This window comes from Lampetra planeri, chromosome 6 (assembly GCF_965212315.1).
Source record: "Lampetra planeri chromosome 6, kcLamPlan1.2.h2, whole genome shotgun sequence".
Classification (NCBI taxonomy): Eukaryota; Metazoa; Chordata; class Hyperoartia; order Petromyzontiformes; family Petromyzontidae; genus Lampetra; species Lampetra planeri.
The window spans coordinates 17,835,054-17,861,356 of NC_136112.1; the positions used below are offsets into that span (position 1 = coordinate 17,835,054).

The 26,303-nt window shown below is 44.0% G+C and overlaps 1 protein-coding gene across 14 annotated transcripts in view; it reads left to right on the forward strand.

Moving 5' to 3' along the window:
- LOC144719635 (V-set and immunoglobulin domain-containing protein 1-like) overlaps positions 1-26,303 on the forward strand; it is a 45,184-nt gene that overhangs the window by 7,818 nt on the left and 11,063 nt on the right. For 5 of the 14 annotated variants that reach the window (XR_013585635.1, XR_013585636.1, XM_078595762.1 and 2 more), the window contains exons 2-10: positions 1,256-1,309; positions 2,945-3,052; positions 3,620-3,780; positions 8,378-8,573; positions 11,174-11,316; positions 12,659-12,857; positions 12,980-13,139; positions 20,936-21,001; positions 25,555-25,586. Coding sequence is in view for 7 of the 14 variants with exons in the window: in XM_078595762.1 (XP_078451888.1) it covers positions 2,989-3,052; positions 3,620-3,780; positions 8,378-8,573; positions 11,174-11,316; positions 12,659-12,857; positions 12,980-13,139; positions 20,936-21,001; positions 25,555-25,586 (1,021 nt within the window). In the remaining 7 variants the exon portion in view is untranslated. Of the gene's footprint in view, positions 1-1,255; positions 1,310-2,944; positions 3,053-3,619; positions 3,781-8,377; positions 8,574-11,173; positions 11,317-12,658; positions 12,858-12,979; positions 13,140-17,622; positions 17,857-20,935; positions 21,002-25,497; positions 25,587-26,303 lie in introns of those variants that run through there. The other 9 variants (XR_013585637.1, XM_078595761.1, XR_013585638.1 and 6 more) reach the window with 6 other exon arrangements.

A 26,303-nucleotide genomic window follows, 5' to 3' on the forward strand; every position in this document is an offset into this window, starting at 1 on the left:
CTCTCTCCCTGTGGTGGTCGCCATAGATTTTTCTCCAAGTCTTCCGATTTTTCCCTCTACATTTACTATCAAAATCAAGCCTTTCGAGTATTTGCCTGCTGCTATAAATGTACATAAGATGGTGACAATCCACTTGATTGAGCTATCATTTGTGGCCGGGTCGATTCTGAAAAATAATTACATAGCAGCTCCGTGGTCCTTTCCTGTTAAAATGAAAAACAAAGTTTAGTTTTAGTTCGCATAACGCGACATGATGAGCCTCAGACCCCCCTCATAGCCTTAACCAGGCTCTGGTTGCCGGGAGTGGATGGAAATGGGGGAAGCGGGAGTCCAGGTATTCATGAGTTTGCACATCGCGTGTTTGTGTGTGTATGTGACTGTGATTCTGTGTGTGTCTACGTGTATGTGTGCGTGTGTGACGCAGTGGTTAGCGCGCTACGCTACGAAGCCGGTGGATCCGAGTTCGATTCGCGCTCACGGCCACTACCACCAGCAACAGCAGCGATTATCTGACCGGTCCTGGGCCTCCCCTAGGTAGACTCAGCCTCAAATTAGTACCTGGTGCGGTGGTGTGTAGTAAACATAGCCACTAGGGAGACAAAGGCGGCCGGGCAGGCGTGATGCTGGCCCCCCACGCCCTCGTATGCAACAGTGCCGGCCTTCATTGGTGCTACTCACGAACAGCACTTTCCCCAACAGTCTGTTAAACCTATACGGGGGATTTTTGTTAAATGTGTGTGTGTGCACGTAAGTAAGCAACCAGTCATTGTTAGCCTGGGTGTTCCGTGACTCACCTACGCTGCTGTGTTGTCCAATGTATAGTCCACCACACATGTACGTGTAAGTACATGCGTAACATGGAACAACCTCTCCGTATGTATATTTGTGTGTGTGTATGTGAGAAGCGGTGGCACAGTGGTTGGTGCACTCTGTATATGTGGGGAGCGGTGGGGCAGTGGTTAGTGCCCTGTGTGTGCATGTTTTGGAACGGTGATCGTGTTTGATTGCCGTTCACGGCCACAACCACCGACGATTATATCCGCCTCCCCTAGGTTGACTCAGCCTCAAATGAGTACCTGGCGCGGTGTGTAGTAACCATCGTCATTGGGGAGACAAAGGCGGCTAGGCTTGGTGTTGGTCACTCATTCCCTCGTGGGCCGTGCTGGCCTTCATAGTTGCTTGCTAATAGCGTTTGCCCAAACAGTTTTGAAGGTTATTCGGGGGTCGTTGTCTTTGTGTGTCTGTGTTTGTGCAGTTGTGGTCACTCATTGTGCCCCTTTCGACAAGAGAGCCAGAATAAGGACTCAAGGTAAGTGAAAATAAAACGGATTTTTTTAAATATTAATGTCACTTCATTGTATGTTATGTTTACTATACAGTATTTTTTTAATGTCACATACAAATGTACAATATTTTTTTATCATTGAAACAATGCTCCTCTTTTTGTTGAACCGTAACACATTGCATTGCACTCACCTTATGGGTATTTTAACACAGTACATAAGTGTGTTCCGACTTATGAACAGACGACTTACGAACGCGTCTCAGGAGCGGAACCCGTTCATAAGTCAAGAAATGCCCATATAAATCAATGGTGCGTCCATCCTGACCGTTGCTTCCCCCTTCCTCATTCCGCTCCTCTGTATCATGAGGCAAGATACTTAATATCCACCGTTAGTGCATGCTGGTTGCGCCTCGGGGTGACGCGGTGCACTGGGAACTCGGGTTGGCTGGACTGTTTCAAGAAAGGTTCGAGAGAGGTCCTGACGGACCAGACCCGACCCTCACAATGTATAGCAGTGTAGCGTATAGTATTGTAATATACGTGACTTTACCGAAAGAACCAAAGAGTAATTTTTGCAGTCACGAAAGCTTCAAATCAAGTATGATACCTATATTTTAAACCAACAGCTCCCATTTGTCAATATACACACTTTTTATGTTGAATTTCATTAGCACCGGACGTAGTCAACCGTGCTAATCTGAGGTGCGGGGGAGGAAAACAAACTTAACACAAAAGGTAGTTATAAAGAAATGAAATTTCAATCTAGATCAGTTAAAAATGCACAGCTACAGTGGCTTCCCAATATTGGAAGAAAGAGCGTTCCAGACGACCGCAGAAGCGCATCTGAAAGCGCATGATGAAATGACTGTCATTGTTCGATGGCCAGCCAAAAGTGGAGTATATAGTGTAGTGTATAGTACTGTAGCGTATAATGTAGTATAATGTACAGTAGTGTAGTGTATAGTCGTGTAATATGTAGTAGAGTGTACTTCGCATCTGAAAGTGTGCGATGCAGTGACTGTCTTTGTTTCGATGGCCAGTTAAAAGCCGGAGTTCGAGTGATGGTTTATGCTCCTTGACAAGATCAGCGAGGTATTGTGGGTCATTTGTTGCAAGTACTTTGTGTGTAATGAGTGCGACCTCACAATGAATTCGTTCGACAACTGGAAGCCAATGCCGCTCAGTGAGTAGTAGACAGTCATGGTCGGATTAATTTTGTATATGCTGCAGCTGGATAATGTAATATTTTAACCAAGGTGCGACCTCGGACCGCTTTGACACATAGGCTGTCGTTTCCAAAATTATTAATAATAAAGGTTAGATTGCATGAATATAAATGTGTCGTTAACACACCTTCACCCGACGCAGCCAATTAGTAAGGTTTGTCACGTGAACAAAACGCGTCAATTAATTACTAGTTCAGCACATAGGTGTGTTGGAGAGTAAAACCTACAACATTTACATTGAGTACTGTGACGTTTCGCTGGTGACTGCAATCAAGTTCATCATGTGATATGCCAGCTTCATCAAGCGATTTGTTTCACCAAGCGACTAAATATAAGCCACGTTCTCGGAATCAACGAAGCCTGGAATATAACGGATGAGCAACAAACTCTATTGCATTCCTCTTGTTTTTTGGGGTTGTTTTCTTTTTTTCAGGACTGAAATAAAACAAAAAAACGATTGAAATCGTGAATTCTTGAATGGAAATTGGCATGTCACCCTGGAGCAAGGTCATCGCGCTGCTGATAGCACTCCTTGTAAGATGTACGTAGACCACATTCGGTCACATTGTTGTACCGTTTACTGAGAGAGAGACACCAGGTAGCATGGTGCGAATGCGGTATCTGTCACAGTGAATGCATTGTAATGGTGATATTGCCGATGGTCCTGCTGCTGCCATTGATGCTGCTGATGCATATAGATTCTGATGGTGATCCTGATGATGTGTCAGTGTGTCTGCTATAAGCACATACTGTGTGTTTGATTGACGATTCTAAAGTATGAATGATGATGTACATAGATGCTGATGAAGCATATATATGACGATGATAACGTTCATGATGATATATATAGATGGTGCTGATGCCAATTATGTATAGAGATGTTGCTGAAAATGTATGATGTATATACATGATGATAATGATGCTGCTGATGATGATGTATTTGCTAATGATGTATGATGATATATTTTGATAATGCTATTAAATGAATGATAACATCCTCTATATAGGTGATGATGATGCATAAGGACGAACATGATGCAGTTGTGGTGGCTGTCCGTCTGCATAAAAGTACTGCACACGCCGAGTATTTGACTCCTACTGCCCACAGATGCCCACCCTGAAGGAGAAATCGCCGTCCACACAGACACGGAGGTTGCCATCAAGGAGGGCAGCGACGCTCTCCTGTCGTGTACCTACGACTGCACGCCCCACGGGGACAATAACACGGTGGTGCAGTGGTGGAAAGTTAAAGAGGGTAAAGATGAACAGGCAAGGCATTGTCTCCTGGACCCAGCCCTGAAGCCTCACTGAGAGCGTCCAAACGCTTGCTGAGCTCCATCGCCTTCTGGTTGTCGAACGAATACATTGTTATGAGGTCGCACTCATTACACACAAAGTACTTGCCACAAATGAACCACAATCACCTTGCTGATCTCATCAAGAAGCGTAAACATCATCACGCAGACTATGCTCATCCTCGCAGCAGCGGCTTTGGCATAACCATCACATTTTTTGATGCGCTTTTGCTGCCATCTGAAACACTCTTCCTTCCGATATTAGGAAGCTACTGGAGCTCTGCACTTTAAAAGCTAGGTTGTTTTAGAGCTGCTTTTTGTGTTTAGTTTGTTGTCCTTCCCCCGCACCTCTGATTATCGTGGTTAGCTACGTACGGTGTGACTTCAATGCCCGAGTTGCTCATGATGCTGGCACCTGGTCTTGAGTGATTGGAAGGCATGGGCCAGATCAGCTCAATAACAACGGTAGGAGGCTGCTAGATTTTGTGCAGCCCATGGGCTTGTAATTATCAACACGCTGTTCAGGCATCGGCGCATCCACACAACATCATGGATGCATGCCGGGTCCAAGCAAGAATATCTGCTGGGCTAGATAGTGACGGATCAGTGGATGCGGGCCCATGTCCTTGACACCAGGACCTACCATGGAGCTGATCTGCCCTCTGACCATCGACTTGTCATCTGTAAGATGCGCCTGCCATTCTTCCACTCCGGTGATGGGTGTACACCCAGTACCCCATTCCAACCTAAGGTGGCCTGGTCTCAGCTAGCTGATGAAAGATGAAAGCGAGAATTTCATCATCGCTTGCGGCTGGGGTTGGCATCGTCCCCCACTTCTCCAAATGTCGAGGGGAAATGGGCGAGGTTTAGGACTGTGACTCATGCAGCTGCGATGGCTGCTTGGGTACGCGGTCCAGACCTCCCCAGATACCCTGGCTGACAGAGGAGGTGTTCAGGATAGTTGAGAAAAAGCTACAGGCCCACTCTAATCGTCGACAGCATCCCACGTCAGAGAATGAGGAGGCTTACCGCAGCCTTCGCTCAGAGGTTCGGAGAGCCGTGAGGTGCCGCAAGGATGGGTGGTGGTCGCAGGTTGCTGTGGAGATGGAGTCTGCCTCAATGGCCTGCGATCACAAATTCCTATTTAACTCCATCAAAAAAGTAGCATGCAGTGCCACACCTATTACCATCATTAGGGGGGAAAACGGTGATCCAATCTCCGACCCCCAGGAACAGGTTTGCAGATTTACTGAGCATTTCTGTGAAGTCCCGGGGAAGGGGAAATCCCTCGACATGGGAAACATCGTGGGACAAAGTGGGCATGACCCTGTGGAGGCTGCGGTGCCCCCAATATTTGAAGAAGTCACCCCCTGTGAGTGGCTGGCTGAGGTGCCATCTGTTGAGGAAGTATTAAAGGCGATCCAGAGTCTGAGACCAGGAAAGGCACCGGGCAGAGATGATCTCCCAAGCGAAATGCTGAGGGAGGGTGGCGTTTGTGCACAGACTGCCCTACATGACATCATAACAACAGTCAGGACCACTAGACGGGTTCCGCAGGACTGGAAGGATGCCCTGGTGGTCCCCCTCTTTAAGAAGGGGGACCGCACCGGGGCATCTCACTCCTCAGTGTGCCGGGAAAGGTCCTGGCAAGGATTATTCAACATCGCCTTGCTAGGCACGCTGAGGAGAGGCTTGCGGAGCCTCAATGTGGTTTCAGGAAAGGGCGGTTCTGCACGGATGCCATATTTTTCTGTCCATCTGCTACAGCAGAGGTGTAGGGAATTCCAACAAGACCTATATATCTGCTTTATTGACCTGGTCAAGGCCTATGATACCATCAGTAGACCTAGCCTCGGGGTTGTTCTTTGTGCTTCCGGAGTCCCGGACCCTCTGCTCACAATCATTAAGGACCTTCTTGATGGTGAGCGGGCCCGGGTAAAACTACGTGGCCAGGAGTCGAAGCCATTCACTCTACACCTTGGGGTGCGACAGGGATATCCTCTGGCTCCCACATTATTTAACAAATATTTTGACCAGGTAGTTCGTGAGGCCTTCAATAGCTGTACCGGAATTTCCATCTGGTACAGATATAATGGGAGGCTGATCGATGCCCGGGTACTGACAAGGGATGGCTGCCTATTGCTCAACCACGTTAAGTATGTCGATGATCTGGTAAGCGCTGCTCACTCAGAGGAGGAGTTGGAGGCCCTGCTGCTAAACCTGGAGTTGCCACTAAGAGGTGGGGCCTTACCATCAGCCCCACCAAAACTAAGCACCTGCCAGGGTATTTTGTACAATCTGACACTCCACCCCCACAATTCCCAATATCTGGGCAGTGTGCTTATGATAGGCTCCCGTTTAACAGCATAGTTCTCACTCCGAATCAGTCGAACGGCAGTATCTTTTCATCGGTTACGTAACGTTGTGTGGAAGCTACCTGGTCTGTCGCTCCGCACGAAGCTTCAGGTCTTCTTGGCCACAGTCATTCCCTCCCTTCTCTACGCTTGAGAAACTTGGACCCCCCTAATGGAACATCTTCTCCGGTTAGAGACATTTAGGCTGGCCTGCCTATGATCCATCCTGGGTTTCACCAGGATGGATTGTGTGAGGAGCTCCCAAATCCTTGAAAGATCTGGACAAAGGCCCATCGGTTAGCTCCTCCGGCAGGCAAGGCTGCGTTGGCTGGGCCATGTAACCCGCATGCCAAGTCACCGCATGCCTAAACAGCTTTTGTTCGGCCGGATTGAGGGGGCTAAGTGGGCGCGGCATGGGCTAGAGAAGAGATGGAGTGATGTGGTACAGGAGGATGTGGAGCTGAGTGGACTTGGAGGAGGCTCGTGAAGGACACTACTGGGCAGTTGGAGGCAGTCGCACTCCAATAAAAACGGAGGGCAGTGGAGCGACGCTCACAACAAGGAGCGGAGCGCCGGGTGACTAAAGCACAGCAAGTTGGCACAGTAGGGGGCATAGGTGGTGCATCAACCACTCATCTCAGTCATTCGACTCGTGGCACCTGGGTCTGCCCCGTGACCTCCTGCCAGCGGGCGTTCGACACTTCACGTGGCCTCAAAGTGCACATAGCCTGGCACAAGCGTCGTGGTGACGTCACCCCCACTTAGTGGCGAATGGCGGTTGTTGTCGTTGTTGCGTCTCCATAGCAATGATGAGGCTCCCACTACATTCACTATATCAGAGGCGAGCATCGCGAGCATCGCCCCGGGCACTTAGAACACAGAAAGTTGGCGCAGGTGGTGTATTTGCCCATCATCTCAGTCAACCCATTGCAGCGGCTGGGTCTCCTGTCAGCGAGCCTTCGATGCTTCACGTGACCTCAAAGCCCATCTAGCCTGGCAAATGGTGGTTGCTGTAAAGTTAGCCAGGCATTTTTCTCGGCGACATTTACAGCTCACGTAATTGTAAGTATTTATTATAAAAAATAAAAAAATAAACGTACGACACAACATAATATTATAGGCACATATTTAATGGAAAATAATGGTATGATAACGTTATAGGTCTCTAGTAACATCGCTTAAAGAAAAACGAATGGAAATTATTAATACCAACTAATTTACGAGAAAATGTTGGGCCTGACATGCAGGCTCAAAAGTGTAGATATTCCCTGTTACGGGTGCAGCCTGGGACCCTGAACTCAGCCCTCCCATCCATTGGGTGTTTTCATTACATCAAAATTTACATCACAATTAGTTTCCTATGACATCATCCTGCACCATTGTGGAATAACAATGTTACAACTCTTAAAAGGTGTAGATATCCTCCATCAGGAGATTCCGCTTCACATCCCCTTTGCTTCCACCACTTTCCCGATCCTTCGAACACCGCGGGAGTCTGTAAATTTAATCTAAAATCAAAATAAGACAGACCTTCTTCTTTTGAGAGAAGGAGTGAGGGGGAGCATGAGGCGGTCACAGGCGTTCTGCTGGTACTATGTACAGGTAAAGTGACAGGCTAGTGCTCATTCTTACATAACCTCGCTATGCTCGTTCTAGATATGCTGTTAAGATGCAATGTATGTGTGCATGTTGAACTTCTTTCGCACCGTACGTCGTCAACTGTGCTAAATCGTAGGTGTGGCGATAGTTAGCACACTGGACTTGCAATCCATAGGTCAGTTTTGTTCTCCCCGTTCGGCAATTGAAACAATGAACAGTTAAAACAACCCTACCCCTCCTCTGTCCACCCGTCAATATGAATGGGTGCATTAATTTTTAGCATATGGTGGGATAATCTGGGTACTCCAGCCTTTTCCAAGCCATCTTATCAGCGTGGAAGAGGAAACCAAATACCTTCGAGAGGGGCTCTCTATAGCTCGCACCACTAAAGGCCGATTAGCACGGTTGGCTACGTACGGTGCAAAAGAAGTTCAAGATACATACAAAGGCCCTTCCATCAGCAGTGGCCTGATAAAGCAATTACTGGTGTGTTGCATCATTGTATTGCAGCGTGATATCATTAAATTTGCATGACGTCATTGTTTCCGAACATGGCTGCTGATGTCTGACAAGAGTTCGATGTTCGTTCTATTTCCCGTTTTCCCTTTCCATTCGTAGATTTTCATCAGGAACGGCAATGAGGTGAACAACCACCCCCGAGTTCAATGGACGGGTAACCAGGCCGCGTGCAACGCTTCCATTGTGATGCGCGAGGTGCTGTTGGAAGACTCGGCTCAGTATCGCTGCGAGGTCTTCCGCATCCCCTCCTACGAGGGGCGCAGCGTGGTGGAGCTGCACACGTTACCCTCCAAAGGTGACCTCCTGAGGCATCATCGTCCTCATCATCATCACCTACAACTCTCCCCCTGGTGGCTAAAGCTACAAGTTGGGGCCCTTTTCACAATCACCATGAAATATGTTTTTAACAACAGTGTAAAAGAACAACAACACGTTTAAAACGCGGTTTAAATTTATTTTTGTTATGAAAATTAATTAATTTACGTACATTTGATCTTAATTTAGTTTGAGCAGTAACGTAATATTGCAACGAGGTACTACTACGAAGCTGTAGTGGCTGCATTTTGTGAAGCGGAGCGCCCCTATGGTGTTAAATGTTTCGAGACCGTGCGCATAATGATTTTGTGATTAGGGCAAAAGGAGCCGCGATAGAAACCCTGGGTGCGACAGTGCGAGACAAATCGAATATTGGGGCCCAACCGATTGCCGCACCCCCTGAGCTGATAATGTAGTTACTACACCATTGCCTACAACTCCAATAACTACCAACCACTGCCAACATCATAATTTTCTTCATTCCTTCATCTCTCACCCTTAATAATAGCAAAGTATGTTGTAATAGTAATACACTCATATTGTATCTTTGTCACACTACCAAATGATACACAACACACTACGGTAAATCCTCGCTTAACTAGCGGTATTCACACAATGCTTTTGCACTGTAACGCAGAATGCGCACAATTATGACGCGGAACGTGTGGTTGTTATAACACAGAAAGCGCATAATTATAATGTAGAACTTGCCCGCTGTTATAACGCGGAATGTGCACCGTTTTATCAACGTACACACTCCTTTATAATGCGGAATGTGCACGTTATAACGCCGTATGCACACCATTATAACGCGGAATATGCACCGTTATAACACGGTACACACCGTTATTACACGGAATGTGCACTGTTATAACACGGTTTCTGAACAGTCTATGATGAACTCCTTTCATGAGTTGTGCAGCTGAGTGGTGCAGTGATACAGTAACGCTGAACGATACAGTAACGCAATAGCTGTGTAACCCTCATCTCATTCTCTGTGCTGCCATGGGATGACTGCGGGCCGATTGTTTTACAATGCAGCTGTGATTCAGCACAGTAATTCCTCGCTTAGCGCTTTTTCTCTGAACATGGCAATTTTGAGGAACTCATCTACTGCTTAAAACGAGGAATTACTTTACAGGCTGATCCAGATGTCTTGTGTCCCCCATTTAATTCCTAAAACATAATATATTTGTAGTATACCAATGGGTGTGAAAGCAAAAGTGAATAAGCAAAGGAAACACATGTTAGGGGTCAATTAATTGGGTGTTACAAGACGTCTGGTACCACCTTGTGCAGGAATAGTGGCCTGGTGGCACTGACACCAGAGTGGCGAGCTGGTTACCACCGAGATCCTAGGTTCAAATTTAGACAGCCTGCGGTGATTAAACTAGGTTCTTAAATGTATCGAGTTATGGTTCTACAGATTGGTCACAAATACTATCCTCGTGACTTATAGACACACGTTGAGAACCATAGACTCACAGAGGTCCATAGACTCACCCAGAGATCCAGATACTTTCATAAACCTGGTAACGTGATTATAGTACATTTTATCCTTTACAATTTAAAAACAAATTACGTGTATCACTGTGCCTGTCATTTGACAATGATTGCTCATTATAAGTACAGGTGGAAAAGTGCGTTTTCCCTACTGGGAGGACCAGGGACCACTTGAAGCGATCTCATGAGTAGTTTTCCAATGGCCTTTTTCGTGGCAAAATCTTTGAGAAACAAAAGGGTAGCAATTCTCAGCGAGAGATCAGAATCGGTAAATCGTCCAATTACATGATGACATCAAGAAAAGAGGGTTATATTATTTGGTTCTTTCGGTAAAGACACTTAAATAGAAAAATAATAATAAAAATAAGGTGAATAAAAATAAAACAATAAAAATAACCAGGCTAGAGTCTACATTATCGACTGCCAGTATGCTCACTGAGGTTAATAATCAGGCTACAGTCTACATCATAGATTATCAGTACACTCACCCAGCTTAATAACCATTGCTACAGTCTATATTATAGACTGCCAGTACACTCACCAAACTTAATAACCAGACTACAGTCTAAATTATATACTGCCAGTACACTCACTCCGATTAAGAACCAGGCTACAGTCTACATTCATGTTTTTTTATTATTTTTATTCACTTTTTTTATCTACGTGACTTTACCGAAAGAACTGAAAATATATGAATTCCTGCAGTCACGAAAGTTTTAAGTAAAAATCAAAGAGGGTTACCACATCGTGCACTTTCAGATACGCTTCTGCGGCCAACTGGAACGCTGTTCCTTCCAATATTAGGAAGTCACCGAAGCTTTGCATTTTATATCATCTAGATTGAAAGCTGATTTATTTAGAACTGGTTGTTATTGTGTTTAAGTTGTTGTCCTTCCCCGCACCTCTGATTAGCACGGTTGGCTATGTACGGTGCAAAAGAAATTCAACTTACAAACAATAGCACAATTATGGCAACAGTGGAGAAAAACATATGAACGTTAAGATAAACAATACTTTTTAATTTTACGTTCAGACCTAAGCAATGTTGTTGTCACGTGTGTACCTGTTCTCGTGAAGATCTCATCATCTATGCACCAACTGAAGAGACCACCAATGTTGGAAACGATGTTCTTCTGAAGTGCTCCTTCTTCTGCAAAGGCCCCAGGGATAAGTCCACGCTGGTGCAGTGGTGGAGAATTCGAGACGGCAGGGACGAGAAGGTAGTGTCTTCGCGTGGTCAGATAAGGGAATCTTGAACTGTATTGACATCAGAGTTAAGGTTCGTGTGTTTGCAACTTGTCACAGAGGTTCACGGTTCGATGCACTGACCTTCCTGATTAATAATGTAGTTGTATTCACTCTTTTTTGTGTTGATGATGTACGTGTACATGGTAAAAATTAAGCTGGAAGAAAAAAAATAACTTTTTCGGTACCGATCCTTCCACAAGGCCATGCCATGGGGGTGTGTGGCACAATTTGGTGCCAGCTATATCATAGCGTGCGGTCATGTCGCTACTGTTCTATAAATAAAATTGACTCTGAGCCGCTTGCACGATCCGAGGTTTAGAGGTGAGAGGGACACCTACACCCTGCAACTTGCAGTCGTCTTGGAAAAGGGAAGGGTTAAGTGAACACATTTGCTATCGCTACTTTACAGTAGCCATAAATGGATAGCTCAACTATGTGGCTTATCACGTGGACATTTATAGCAGCCAAATACTCTAAACGCATGATGTTGGTTCTAAATGTGGAGGGAACACCGGAGGACCCAGAGGAAAATGTATGCGACCACGGGGAGAACATGCAAACTCAAAATATACATGCGTCAGGGTCAGGATCGAACCCACGACCACTTGTATACAAACGAGGTAGTTAACATCTCGCCACTGTGGCGACCTTAAGTTTTGTGCACCTTGCAATTATCCAGGCAACATTGAGGGTTCTAATAAGATGAGCGGCGTCCGGGTTGGACCATGGTGGTTGCTTGCCTTAAACATCAATTTATTTAGTGGGTGGGGTAGGGGGTTGTGTTTGTATAAATATTTGCACGTAGGTATTAATGTTTGGGGAGCAGTATGTACGGGTAGCGCGCTGGGCTATGAACCCGGCGTCCCGAGTTTGATTCCAGCTATAATCTGAACCGGTCCTGTGCCTCTCCTAGTTCGACTTAGCCTCAAATAAGTACCTGGTGTGCTGCGTAAACATCGCCGCTGGGGAGACAAAGGCGGCCGGGCGTGCTGCTAGCCACCCATTCCCTCGTGTGCTGTGCCAGCCTTCATAGGTGCTCGCTAACAGTAATTGCCCCAAAAGTCTGTTAATGTTTTGTGTATGTTGAACTTCTTTCGCACCGTACACAACCGACCGGGCTAATCAGAGATGCCAGTGTTTATTCGTGATAAAAAAAAATGCTTTTGTAAAAATTCCTAGGCAGTTTCTCGCCAAGGGTATGTTATGGTTACGTTTCCTTGGCAAATATTTGATACGAAGGTATCAATTGTGAACAAATGATTGTCGAGTACAAGCATAATCAGAGATGTCCGTCCCTCTGTCTGAGTCAAAAAGATCTTCACAAAAAACGGCCAAGATCACGTCGTCGACTCGCGGTTCGCGTGGCGTGGGAACGAGACGTCGTGCGACGCGTCCATTTCCATAAAAAACGCAAGCCTCAGTGACGCGGCCCAGTACCGCTGCGAGGTTATTTACATCCCGTCATACAAACAAGGCAGGAAGGTGATGCGTCTCAACGTGCAGGCGCCACCAGGTTCGTCCGCACTCTCCCTGCACGGATGGTGGACGTTTTGTGGCCATTTTGATGATGATGGTAGCGATGATGACAAGCGACAATAACGTACGGTGATGTTTGTATTGTTCCTTTTTGTGCAGATACACCATGTCAAACAACGCCCAGAATAAATCCAGCAAACAACTGCTCGTTTCAAGATAGAAATATACTGATCGCAGTTATTGTCGTTTTAGTAGTATTGCTTGTTATCGTCAGTTTCCTGGGCTTACGATATGGGACATGTGTTTCACAACGATGCCGGTGAGTTCATCGCCTCTGTTTCTTTCTCCTTTCTTAGTCATCTTGCCAACCACCATCCAGTGAACTCCTCCAAACCTCACCTCATCCCGATAGCTGACTTAGTTTGTGTCTGACTCCGTTTCTCCTTGCCTCCATGTATGTGTTTTGCACTTCTTTTGCACCATACGTAGCCATTCGTGCTTATAGGAGGTGCGGGGAAGGACAAAAAGCTAAACACAAAAAGCAGTTCTAAAGAAATCAGTTTGTCAATCTAGATGATTTTAAAGTGCATAGCTCCAGTGGCTTCCTAATATCGGAAGGAAGAGCATTCCAGACGGCCTCAGAAGCGCATCTGAAAGCGTGCAACGCAGTGATCATCTTTGATGGCTAGCCAAAAGCCACTGTGGGGATGACCGGTGTTTAAGTGATGATAGTTTATGCTCCTTGACGAGATCAGCAAGGTTTTGTGGTTCATTTGCGGGGAGCTCTTTGTGTGTAATGAGTGCTACTACCTGTTAACATATTCGTTTAGCAAACGGAAGCCATTCTCCTGCATCCGAGGGTTAGTTGTGTAAATGTAGCATTGAACCCCGAGCTGGATGTCCTGTTCAACTCCATTTCAGTAAATGACTTGGGTTTACACGAGTTTCGATTCTCAAATCTTCATTTATATTCATGTCCCTCCTTGTTACGGTCAACATCATCCTTCTCATTGCCCTTTGTTAGACTTCAGCATATTCACGTACAATTTCAATAGTTCCAGCAAGAATATGAATGCGTTTTCCCCCCATACACAATCGTTGTGGTGGTGCGATAACCAATTGCATATAAATAATGCACAATCCTGTAATTCATGGTTGTTATTGAGATACACATTTGACAAATTTGACCATTTGTATATCTGCCGAGATTACTCATGCTTCCTGGCGATGCTGATGGTAGCCAAATTTAGATTTAGAAGACGCTGCTATGGGAGCTTTCGCTTCCCTATGATTTTGGCGCCAGATGTTAAATACCTCGCCTGGTATGCAGGAGGTCGTGGGTTCGATCCCAACCCTGACGCCTGCTCCATATTTGGAGGTTGCATGCTCTCCCCATGATCGCGTGGATTTTTCTCCGGGTTCTCTGCTTTCCCTCTCCACAATAGAAACATGTTTTCAAAGTATTTGGCTGATATAAATTTCCGCGTCGCAAGCCTCTTCGTTGAGCTATCATTTGTGACGGCAAGGTCGCTTCTAAAATAGCTATATAGCTAAGTGGCCCTTACCTGGTAAAATACAAAGAAGTTTTAGTTTATTTCGCGCTCATGGCCAATTCACAAGGGGCACTACACGCCAGGTTTGGGTGAGGACAGAAATGTCCGGAGAATGGGGGAATTACAAGCCAATACTCAGATACTGTATTGCTATAAACCTTATACATTGTAATATTATACTATGTATTATTCTACCCACTCTAATGTATATCACACTGCTGTATATTCACTATACAATTACGATATTATATATTACTTTGTACATTGGATTAAGCATATACATTTTTATACTACTTGTTATTATACACTGTACTGTTGACCGTCGTGTGAAAGTTACTAAGAGGAAGCAACGAAATATGTCAATGGGAGAGTAGAAATATGTCAATGGGAGAGTAGTGATAGGAAACTTGCAGCGAAGCAAAGAATCCATTCCCTGCGGAGAATACAATGCCAGTGAGTGGAACGCCGTCTGAAAGTCACCGTAAACGTGAACACAATCAGTTAAGATCCGAAATGGTTTATTACATCGTTCCAATGATTGCTAAGCCAGAATCCATCTTCTCGGTTGAAATTGTCTCTGTGTTTGTATATGTGGATCGCCTCATGAACGAATCTCTCATGGTAGCCAGATGGCTTGCAGAGAACCTCTGTCTTGGAGAAGTCAATATCATGTGAGCCCACTGAATTGTAACAGTGATCTGCCACGGCTGAGGTGTTTGTCCTACCGTGTTTCAAGTCTGCTTTATGTTCACGGATGCGGTCCGAGACATGTCGTTTGGTTTCTCCAATGTAACTGCTACCACAGAGGCAACTTAGTTTGTAGACGCCAGGGTACTGTATGTCTGGAACCACATCTTTTACAGACGGGACCAGATCACGGATTTTATGTACTGTGTTGAATCGGACCTGGATCTTGTGTTTTATCAGGATTTTGGAGATCTTTTTTGTGACCCCAGCAATGTAGGGTAAGGTGATGGTCTTGAAAGGCTCCTCAACAGGATCCTTCTTGATGGTTGGAGTGTTGGCTTTGCGGATTGTGTAGTCGGAGTAACCATTAGCTTTAAGAGCTTGGCGTACGTGTTTGAGTTTACTGGCAATGTGTTCCTGGTCGGATATGCATTGGGCTCTATGGTATAAAGTCTTGATGAGGTAATTCTTCTGGGATGGATGGTGGTGGGAATCCGGTTTTAGGTAAGCATCCGTATGGGTGGCTTTCCTGTAGACAGATTGGCTCATTGAACCATCAGGTCTTCTTTTAATTAGGACATCCAAAAAGGGTAGCTTGCCATCTTTTTCGACTTCCATGGTGAATCTGATGGCTGGGTGTATGGATTTATGTGGTCGAGAAATTGGTCTAGAGCAGACCGGCCATGTGGCCAGATGACAAAAGTGTCATCTACGTACCTTTTCCATAAGGTCGGGCGTAGAGTGGCAGTCTGGATGGCATCAGTCTCTAATTTCTCCATGAAAATGTTGGCTACAAACGGAGATAGGGGGGAGACCATTGGGGTGCCCTCAGTTTGCTTGTATAAAGTTCCATTCCAGGTGAAGTATGTATTGGTTAAGCAGTGTCTCACCAGGGGGGGTACCCCAGCATTCAGTCCTTGATGAACCAAGTCTTCAATGATTGCGATGGTGTCAGGTACAGGAACTTTGGTGAATAAGGAAACCACATCAAAACTGACAAGCAGGTCGTCTGGGGACAGGGAAATCCCCTTGATTGTCGATACCAGGTCAGTAGAGTTTAGTACCACAGCGGTGGTTTTTCCAGTGAAAGGCCGTAGGATTTCAGACAAAAAATGAGCCAGTTTGTAGGTGGGGGAGTTGATAGTAGAGACAATGGGACGAAGAGGTGTATTTTCTTTATGTATCTTTGGCAAGCCGTATTATCTTGGTGGCCTGGCTGCAGAAGGTTTCAACGATAACTGTTTGGTCTGGTCAATTAATGCGGTTGAATCAGAAGTTATTTTGTTGGTTTTAGAGACGAGGCTGTTGATGGGGTCTCTTTTTATTTTTGTATAGCTGCCATCGTTGAGTAGTTCTTGAATTTTGTTGTTGTATTCTATTTTGTCCATGATGACAGTGGCATTGCCTTTGTCGGCTGAGAGGATGACAATGTTATCCCTCTTTTTTCATTCAGCTAATTCAAAACGTTCATCTTTGTTGATGTTGCTAGCAGGCATCTTAGCGTTTTTAAGGGTTGCAGAGATTTCAGATCTTGCTACGTCTGCAGCGATGTGACTCAGGCCCTTAAGAGCTCCATCTACTCGGGCAATTATATCATTAACTGGTATGTGTCTAGGTGTGACTGCAAAGTTTAGTCCTTTAGCTAAAACGGATTTCAGACCTTCAGAAATAGAACTGTTACTTCGATTAATTACGACTTTGTTAACGTCTAGCTTTTCAATGTGTGGGTCCGGTCTCTTGTTTGAGAGGCGGTTGAATTTGGAAATCAAGTTGTCCTTACATTTGGTCGACATAGCGGCAGCTGAAGAGGCAGTCATTTTGTCTACATGTTCCCAATCCGATGTGGACATTGTTGCACTCAAAGATAAGTGTGATTTGTAGAGTGTCTTGTCTAACTGATCTAGTTCGGTGCGCGTAAGTCCGATTTTCTCTGAGATAAGAGCTAAGCTAGTTCTAGACATAATTCGTTTAGCATTAGAAGAAGTTACAGCAGCAGATGTTAGTGTAAATGCGTTTGGTATTGCCTTAGAGTCGCGGCATCTCTTCAGAAAGGTGAGAGACTCGATTAGCTGAGCCTTCTTATCACGGAGCTTGTTGAAGGATCTCAAAGTTATGTGGAATCCCTCCCCGTAGAGGCGGTTAAATTTCGATTTAAAGCTTGCGTGACTGCAGGTCTGTCGAGGCGACAGCGTCTGAATGAAACAGCACACGTGCTTGGAGCATATATAAGCTGGGTTGGAAGGGGGGGAAAGGGCGCCTTGACAAAATAATTTTGCATATCAAGAGGAATTTAGCATATCCCCTCCCTTTGATGCTGCTAATCCTGCATAATGCACGGGCATAAGTAGTACTAATCACATACCTGCATTTCCCATATCCCCTCCCATTGATGCTGCTAATCCTGCATAATGCACGGGCATAAGTAGTACTAATCACATATCTGCATTTCCCATAAATATGCTAAATTCCTCTTGATATGCAAATTATTTTGTCAAGGCGCCCTTTCCCCCCCTTCCAACCCAGCTTATATAATGCTCCAAGCACGTGTACTGTTTCATTCAGACGCTGTCGCCTCGACAGACCTGGTTTTCACCTGAGGACGGCTGCTTGCGTTGTCGCCGAAACGTCGTGAGAATTATTTTATCATGTTTAATTTTTATTATTTCATTACTTCCCTTCTACGTGACTTTACCGAAAGAACCAAGAAGATGAATCCCTGCAGTCACGAAAGCTTTAAATCAAAATTTAACTGCCTTTACGGGGAGGGATTCCACGTAACTTTGAGATCCTTCAACAAGCTCCGTGATAAGAAGGCTCAGCTAATCGAGTCTCTCACCTTTCTAATGATATGCCACGACTCTAAGGTAATACCAAACGCATTTACACTAACATCTGCTGCTGTAACTTCTTCTAATGCTAAACGAATTCTGTCTAGAACTAGCTTAGCTCTTTTCTCAGAGAAAATCAGACTTACGCACACCGATCTAGATCAGTTAGACAAGACACTCTACAAATCACACTTATCTTTGAGTGCAACAATGTCCACATCGGATTGGGAGCATGTAGACAAAATGACTGCCTCTTCAGCTGCCGCTATGTCGACCAAATGTAAGGACAACTTGATTTCCAAATTCAACCGCCTCTCAAACAAGAGACCGGACCCACACATTGAAAAGCTAGACGTTAACAAAGTCGTAATTAATCGCAGTAACAGTTCAATTTCTGAAGGTCTGAAATCCGTTTTAGCTAAAGGACTAAACTTTGCAGTCACACCTAGACACATACCAGTTAATGATATAATTGCCCGAGTAGATGGAGCTCTCAAGGGCCTGAGTCACATCGCTGCAGACGTAGCAAGATCTGAAATCTCTGCAACCCTCAAAAACGCTAAGATGCCTGCTAGCAACATCGGCAAAGATGAGCGTTTTGAATTAGCTCAATTAAAAAAGAGGGATGACATTTATCATTCTCTCAGCCGACAAAGGCAATGCCACTGTCATCATGGACAAAATAGAATACAACAACAAAATTCAAGAACTACTCAACGATGGCAGCTATACAAAAATAAAAAGAGACCCCACCAACAGCCTCGTCTCTAAAACCAACAAAATCATTTCTGATTCAACCGCATTAATTGATCAGACCAAACAGTACTCGTTGAAACCTTCTGCAGCCAGGCCACCAAGATTATACGGCTTGCCAAAGATACATAAAGAAGATACACCTCTTCGTCCCATTGTCTCTACTATAAACTCCCCCACCTACAAACTGGCTCGTTTTTTGTCTGAAATCCTACGACCTTTCACTGGAAAAACCACCTCTGCGGTACTAAACTCTACTGACCTGGTATCGACAATCAAGGGGATTTCCCTGTCCCCAGACGACTTGATTGTCAGTTTTGATGTGGTTTCCTTATTCACCAAAGTTCCTGTACCTGACACCATCGCAATCATTGAAGGCTTGGTTCATCAAGGACTGAATACTGGCGTACCCTCCCCGGTGAGACACTGCTTAACCAATACATACTTCACCTGGAATAAAACTTTCTACAAGCAAACTGACGGCACCCCAATGGGCTCCCCCCTATCTCCGGTTGTAGCCAACATTTTCATGGAGAAATTGGAGACTGACGCCATCCAGACTGCCACTCTACGCCCTACCTTATGGAAGAGGTACGTAGATGACACTTTTGTCATCTGGCCACATGGCCGGCCTGCTCTAGACCAATTTCTCGACCACATCAATTCCATACACCCAGCCATCAGATTCACCATGGAAGTCGAAAAAGATGGCAAGCTACCCTTTTTGGATGTCCTAATTAAAAGGAGACCTGATGGTTCAATGAGCCACTCTGTCTACAGGAAAGCCACCCATACGGATGCTTACCTAAAAGCGGATTCCCACCACCATCCATCCCAGAAGAATTCCCGCATCAAGACTCTATACCACAGAGCCCAATGCATATCCGACCAGGAACACATTGCCAGTGAACTCAAACACGTACGCCAAGCTCTTAAGGCTAATGGTTACTCCGACGACACAATCCGCAAAGCCATCACTCCAACCATCAAGAAGGATCCTGTTGAGGAGCCTTTCAAGACCATCACCTTACCCTACATTGCTGGGGTCACAAAAAAGATCTCCAAAATCCTGATAAAACACAAGATCCAGGTCCGATTCAATACAGTACATAAAATCCGTGATCTGGTCCCGTCTGTAAAAGATGTGGTTCCAGACACACAGTACCCTGGCGTCTACAAACTAAGTTGCCTCTGTGGTAGCAGTTCCATTGGAGAAACCAAACGACATGTCTCGGACCGCATCCGTGAACATAAAGCAGACTTGAAACACGGTAGGACAAACACCTCAGCCGTGGCAGATCACTGTTACAATTCAGTGGGCTCACATGATATTGACTTCTCCAAGACAGAGGTTCTCTGCAAGCCATCTGGCTACCATGAGAGATTCGTTCATGAGGCAATCCACATATACAAACACAGAGACAATTTCAACCGAGAAGATGGATTCTGGCTTAGCAATCATTGGAAGGACGTAATAAACCATTTCGGATCTTAAATGATTGTGCTCACGTTCATGGTGACTTTCAGACGGCGTTCCACTCACTGGCATTGTATTCTCCGCAGGGAATGGATTCTTTGCTCCGCTGCAAGTTTCCTATCACTACTCTCCCATTGACATATTTCGTTGCTTCCTCTTAGTATCTTTCACACGACGGTCAACGTTACAGTGTATAATAACAAATAGTATAAAATTTATATGCTTAATACTATGTACAAAGTAATATATAGTATCGTAATTGTATAGTAAATATACAGCAGTGAGATATACATTAGAGTGGATAGAATAATTCATAGTATAATATTACAATGTATAAGGTGGTTTATAGCAATACATTATCTAATTTAACGTTGGGTTTGTCTATGGCAGTATATAGTACGGTGTAGACTTGTGTGATGTAAGAGAATACAGTTTAGATGGAAGCATATTATATTTTTTACGACGTAGAATTGTAATGTATTACTTACTGTTAGTAACTCAGCTTATTGTAGAGTATATTTAGTATACTGATGATACTATGTAGTTTAAACTTTAGTTGTTTACGTGGTGGTTTTAGTTACTGCAGCTACATACTATTAACACTTCTTCCCTTTATTAATTCTACCCCTATCCACTCCCTTTGATGCTGCTAATCCTGCATAATGCACGGGCATAAGTAGTACTAATCACATACCTGCATTTCAAATAAATATGCTAAATTCCTCTTGATATGCAAATTATTTAGTCAAATCGCCCTTTCCCCCCCTTCCAACCCAGCTTATATATATGCTCCAAGCACGTGTGCTGTTTCATTCAGACGCTGTCGCCTCGACAGACCTGGTTTTCACCTGAGGACGGCTGCTTGCGTTGTGGCCGAAACGTCGTGAGAATTATTTTATTATGTTTTATTTTTATTATTTTATTACTTCCCTTCTACGTGACTTTACCGAAAGAACCAAGAAGAAGGTCAGTAGTTTTAAGTATTTAGGTGCAATAGTAAGTGGGTGGGGATAGTGTGGGGTGGAGGTAAGAAAAGGTGGGTCGACAAATGGAGAGAGGTTCCAGAAATTGTACGAATTTGAAATATGGCACTAAAATTGAAAGATAAACATCTATAAGAGTTACTACGATATTATTTTAATAGTATATATGTTGTTTGTCTTTTAACGGTGATTCTTAAATAATGTATTTAAGTTGTAATATTAGGTTAGTTGCACATATTACGTGCTCTCCAGTTGGCTGGGTGAAAAATTGGCGACGGTTTGCCCAATCCTGGACAACTGGCTCAACAAACTTAATAAACCAACTAACTAACTGATGTGAACACTATGGAAGAGGGTTATTGGGGAAATTTATAGGAGAAAAGTAGATGGAACGGAGGTGCGGGTTATATTCTGGAGAACAGAAGGGAGGCGAGCCTTTCATGGTTTTGGGAATGTGTTTAGAGGATGCAATGAGAAGGGCTAATGAGATACCGCCGATGCATGGCTGAAGGAGTAGAGGGAAACCTAAGGGGGAGATTAAAAGATGCAGTGGAATGAGACAAATAATGAGTGCATGGAAAATAATCATCTGAGCAGCCAACTCTATGGAACAATGGGACTTCTGGCTTAGAAGAAGAGGCAAAAGATAATCAAGTTTAGAGAACACAAAACCATTCACGAAAGTAGTTAAGAACTGAGAAAACAGACGAGTTTAACAGTAAAGTGATAACGTGAGCAGTTCTCTTTGGCAATACAAACAGAGCTATACATAAAGCATACATCCGCATATTTCGATTTAAAGCTTTCGTGACTGCAGGGATTCATCTTCTTGGTTCTTTCGGTAAAGTCACGTAGAAGGGAAGTAATAAAATAATAAAAATAAAACATAATAAAACAATTCTCACGACGTTTCGGCCACAACGCAAGCAGCCGTCCTCAGGCGAAGAATGAGAACATTATCAAGCTAGGAGCTTATATAGGTGTAGCGAGGAGGAGCGCCTTAACAAAAGAATGTGCATATGAAGAGGAATTTAGCATACCAATGGACAATGCGTAGGGGGTGGGCGGAGGGGTTTCAAAGTCCCATTATGCCCATGCATTATGCAGGATCAACAGCACCACGGGGGGGCGCAAGGAACAGCGTTAATAAAGGAAAGGAATGTTAGTGATATGTAGCTGCATTTACCAAACAACCACGTAGAAAACCGAAGTGAAAACTACATAAAAAAAAAAAACTAAAATATAAACTGAAACTTACTATACTCTACAATAAGCTGAGTTACTAACAACAAATAATAAAATTACAATTCTACGTCGTAAGAAGTATATAATATACTTCCATCTAAACTTTATTCTCTTAGCATATACAGTACTATATACTGCCATAGATAAACCCAACATTAAATTATATACTGTATTGCTGTAAACCACCCTATACTTTATACATTTTAATATAACACTATGTATTATTCAACTCACCCTAATGTGTATCGAAATGGTTTATTACGTCCTTCCAATGATTGCTAAGCCTGAATCCATCTTCTCGGTTAAAATTGTCTCTGTGTTTGTATATGTGGATCGCCTCATGAACGAATCTCTCATGATAGCCAGATGGCTTGCAGAGAACCTCCGTCTTGGAGAAGTCAATGTCATGTGAGCCTACTGAGTTGTAACAGTGGTCTGCCACGGCTGAGGTGTTTGTCCTACCGTGTTTTAGATCAGCTTTATGTTCACGAATGCGGTCTGAGACGTGTCGTTTGGTTTCCCCAATGTAACTGCTACCACAGAGGCAACTTAGTTTGTAGACGCCAGGGTACTGTATGTCTGGAATCACATCTTTTACAGATGGTACCAGATCACGGATTTTATGTACTGTGTTGAATCGGACCTGGATCTTGTGTTTAATCAGGATTTTGGAGATCTTTTTTGTGACCCCAGCAATGTAGGGTAAGGTGATGGTCTTAAAAGGCTCCTCAACAGGATCTTTCTTGATGGTTGGAGTGATGGCTTTGCGGATTGTGTAGTCGGAGTAACCATTAGCCTTAAGAGCTTGGCGTACGTGTTTGAGTTCACTGGAAATGTGTTCATGGTCGGAGATGCATTGGGCTCTATGATATAGAGTCTTGATGAGGGAATTCTCGACTTGGAAGTCGAAAATGATGGCAAGCTACCCTTTTTGGATGTCCTAATCAAAAGGAGACCTGATGGTTCAATGAGCCACTCTGTCTACAGGAAAGCCACCCACACGGATGCTTATCTAAAACCGGATTCCCACCACCATCCATCCCAGAAGAATTCCCTCATCAAGACTCTATATCATAGAGCCCAATGCATCTCCGACCATGAACACATTTCCAGTGAACTCAAACACGTACGCCAAGCTCTTAAGGCTAATGGTTACTCCGACTACACAATCCGCAAAGCCATCACTCCAACCATCAAGAAAGATCCTGTTGAGGAGCCTTTTAAGACCATCACCTTACCCTACATTGCTGGGGTCACAAAAAAGATCTCCAAAATCCTGATTAAACACAAGATCCAGGTCCGATTCAACACAGTACATAAAATCCGTGATCTGGTACCATCTGTAAAAGATGTGATTCCAGACATACAGTACCCTGGCGTCTACAAACTAAGTTGCCTCTGTGGTAGCAGTTACATTGGGGAAACCAAACGACACGTCTCAGACCGCATTCGTGAACATAAAGCTGATCTAAAACACGGTAGGACAAACACCTCAGCCGTGGCAGACCACTGTTACAACTCAGTGGGCTCACATGACATTGACTTCTCCAAGACGGAGGTTCTCTGCAAGCCATCTGGCTATCATGAGAGATTCGTTCATGAGGCGATCCACATATACAAACACAGAGACAATTTTAACCGAGAAGATGGATTCAGGCTTAGCAATCATTGGAAGGACGTAATAAACCATTTCGATACACATTAGGGTGAGTTGAATAATACATAGTGTTATATTAAAATGTATAAAGTATAGGGTGGTTTACAGCAATACAGTATATAATTTAATGTTGGGTTTATCTATGGCAGTATATAGTACTGTATATGCTAAGAGAATAAAGTTTAGATGGAAGTATATTATATACTTCTTACGACGTAGAATTGTAATTTTATTATTTGTTGTTAGTAACTCAGCTTATTGTAGAGTATAGTAAGTATCAGTTTATATTTTAGTTTTTTTTTTATGTAGTTTTCACTTCGGTTTTCTACGTGGTTGTTTGGTAAATGCAGCTACATATCACTAACATTCCTTTCCTTTATTAACGCTGTTCCTTGCGCCCCCCCGTGGTGCTGTTGATCCTGCATAATGCATGGGCATAATGGGACTTTGAAACCCCTCCGCCCACCCCCTACGCATTGTCCATTGGTATGCTAAATTCCTCTTCATATGCACATTCTTTTGTTAAGGCGCTCCTCCTCGCTACACCTATATAAGCTCCTAGCTTGATAATGTTCTCATTCTTCGCCTGAGGACGGCTGCTTGCGTTGTGGCCGAAACGTCGTGAGAATTGTTTTATTATGTTTTATTTTTATTATTTTATTACTTCCCTTCTACGTGACTTTACCGAAAGAACCAAGAAGACATACATCCGCAATGACAAATAACATGTCAGATCAAGTGGAAGAATTTCCAGGGGTAATACTTGAAGAACTAATCACTGCCCTTCGAAATATGAATAGGAAACGACTCTTTGATCAGACGGAATAACTGTGACCATTTATGAAAATATAATTAAATTAATCAATGTGAACAGCTGTCAGAACAACCCTAGAGGATCTCTTTACCAAATATTGATTTGAAGCTTTCATGACTGCAGGAATCCATACTCTTTGGTTCTTTCGGTAAAGTCATGTAGGTATAAAATAAAATACATCACGACGTTTCGGGCGCAACACAAGCATCCATCATCAGTTGTGAAAGCATCCTTACCAAATGTTTGCAGACAAATGAAATACAGTAAGCAATAATTAATGCTTACATCCTTCCCCTTTATAAAAAGGGAGAACATCAGACTTGAAAAAGTACAAATCCATTTGCATAATTTTGCACGCACTAACTTTGACAATCGATTATCATATGGGAATTAAGAATGGAATTCTTAGAGACAAACATTTTTTGTGAGCTATCAAGCTGGATCTAGAAAAGGGTTTTCAACCATTGTGACACGTATGCTCGCAATTATATCCTAGAAAAGATAATGTATTTCATATATCACTATGTCTAGCTTGTATGCGTTATGTTGCTCGATTAAGTGTAAACTGTTGGGAGTTATTCGAGCATTGATCAGCTTGGTCATTACAGCAACCAGTGGAAATGAACTATGACTTAACTAATTACACAATTTTGTATGTTTATACCTGGTATGCATCGCAGCTGTGTTGACAATCGCTTATAATATATTGTCTTTGTATGTAATTGGCCAATTGAAAGACAACGAAGGGAACAAAGGAACAACACAGATCGTAAGTACATTTACGCACATGTATTCAATTACAGTATGTTTGACATGTTTTATATACAATGTGATGCTCCATATGTGTGATCTATACACCCACTCCATGTGTGTCATCTATATACCCTCTCCATGTATGTTATCTATACACTTAATCAATGTGTGTGTTCTTTACACCTACTACATGTATGTGATCTATGCAACAACATTCACTATTCGCCACTAAGTGGCGGTGACGTCACCATGGCTCTTGTGCTAGGCTAATTGCACTTTAAGGTCATGTGACGTATCGAACGCCCACTGGCAGGTCACGGGACAGACCCAGGTGCCATGGGATGACTGGCAGATGCACCACCTGTGCCCCCTACTGTGCCAACTTGCTGTCTTTTAGCCGCCTGATGCTCCGCTCGTTGTTGTGAGTGTCACGCCTCTGCCCTCAGTTGTTGCTGTAGGGCAACAGTCTCCAACTGCCCAATACCGTCCTTCACGAGCCTCCTCCATAGAGGCTGATCTTGACACCGCTGGTACCTGTCATCTGCAAGTCCACTCAGCTCCGCATCCTCTCGTATCACATCATTCTATCTCTTCTCTACCCCATACCGCGACCATTTAACGCCCTCTATCTGGGCGAACAAAAGCTGTTTAGGCATGCCAGTGGCTGGGCATGCGGGCTACATGACTCAGCTAATGCAGGCTTTCCTACCAGAGGAGCTTACCGATGGGATTT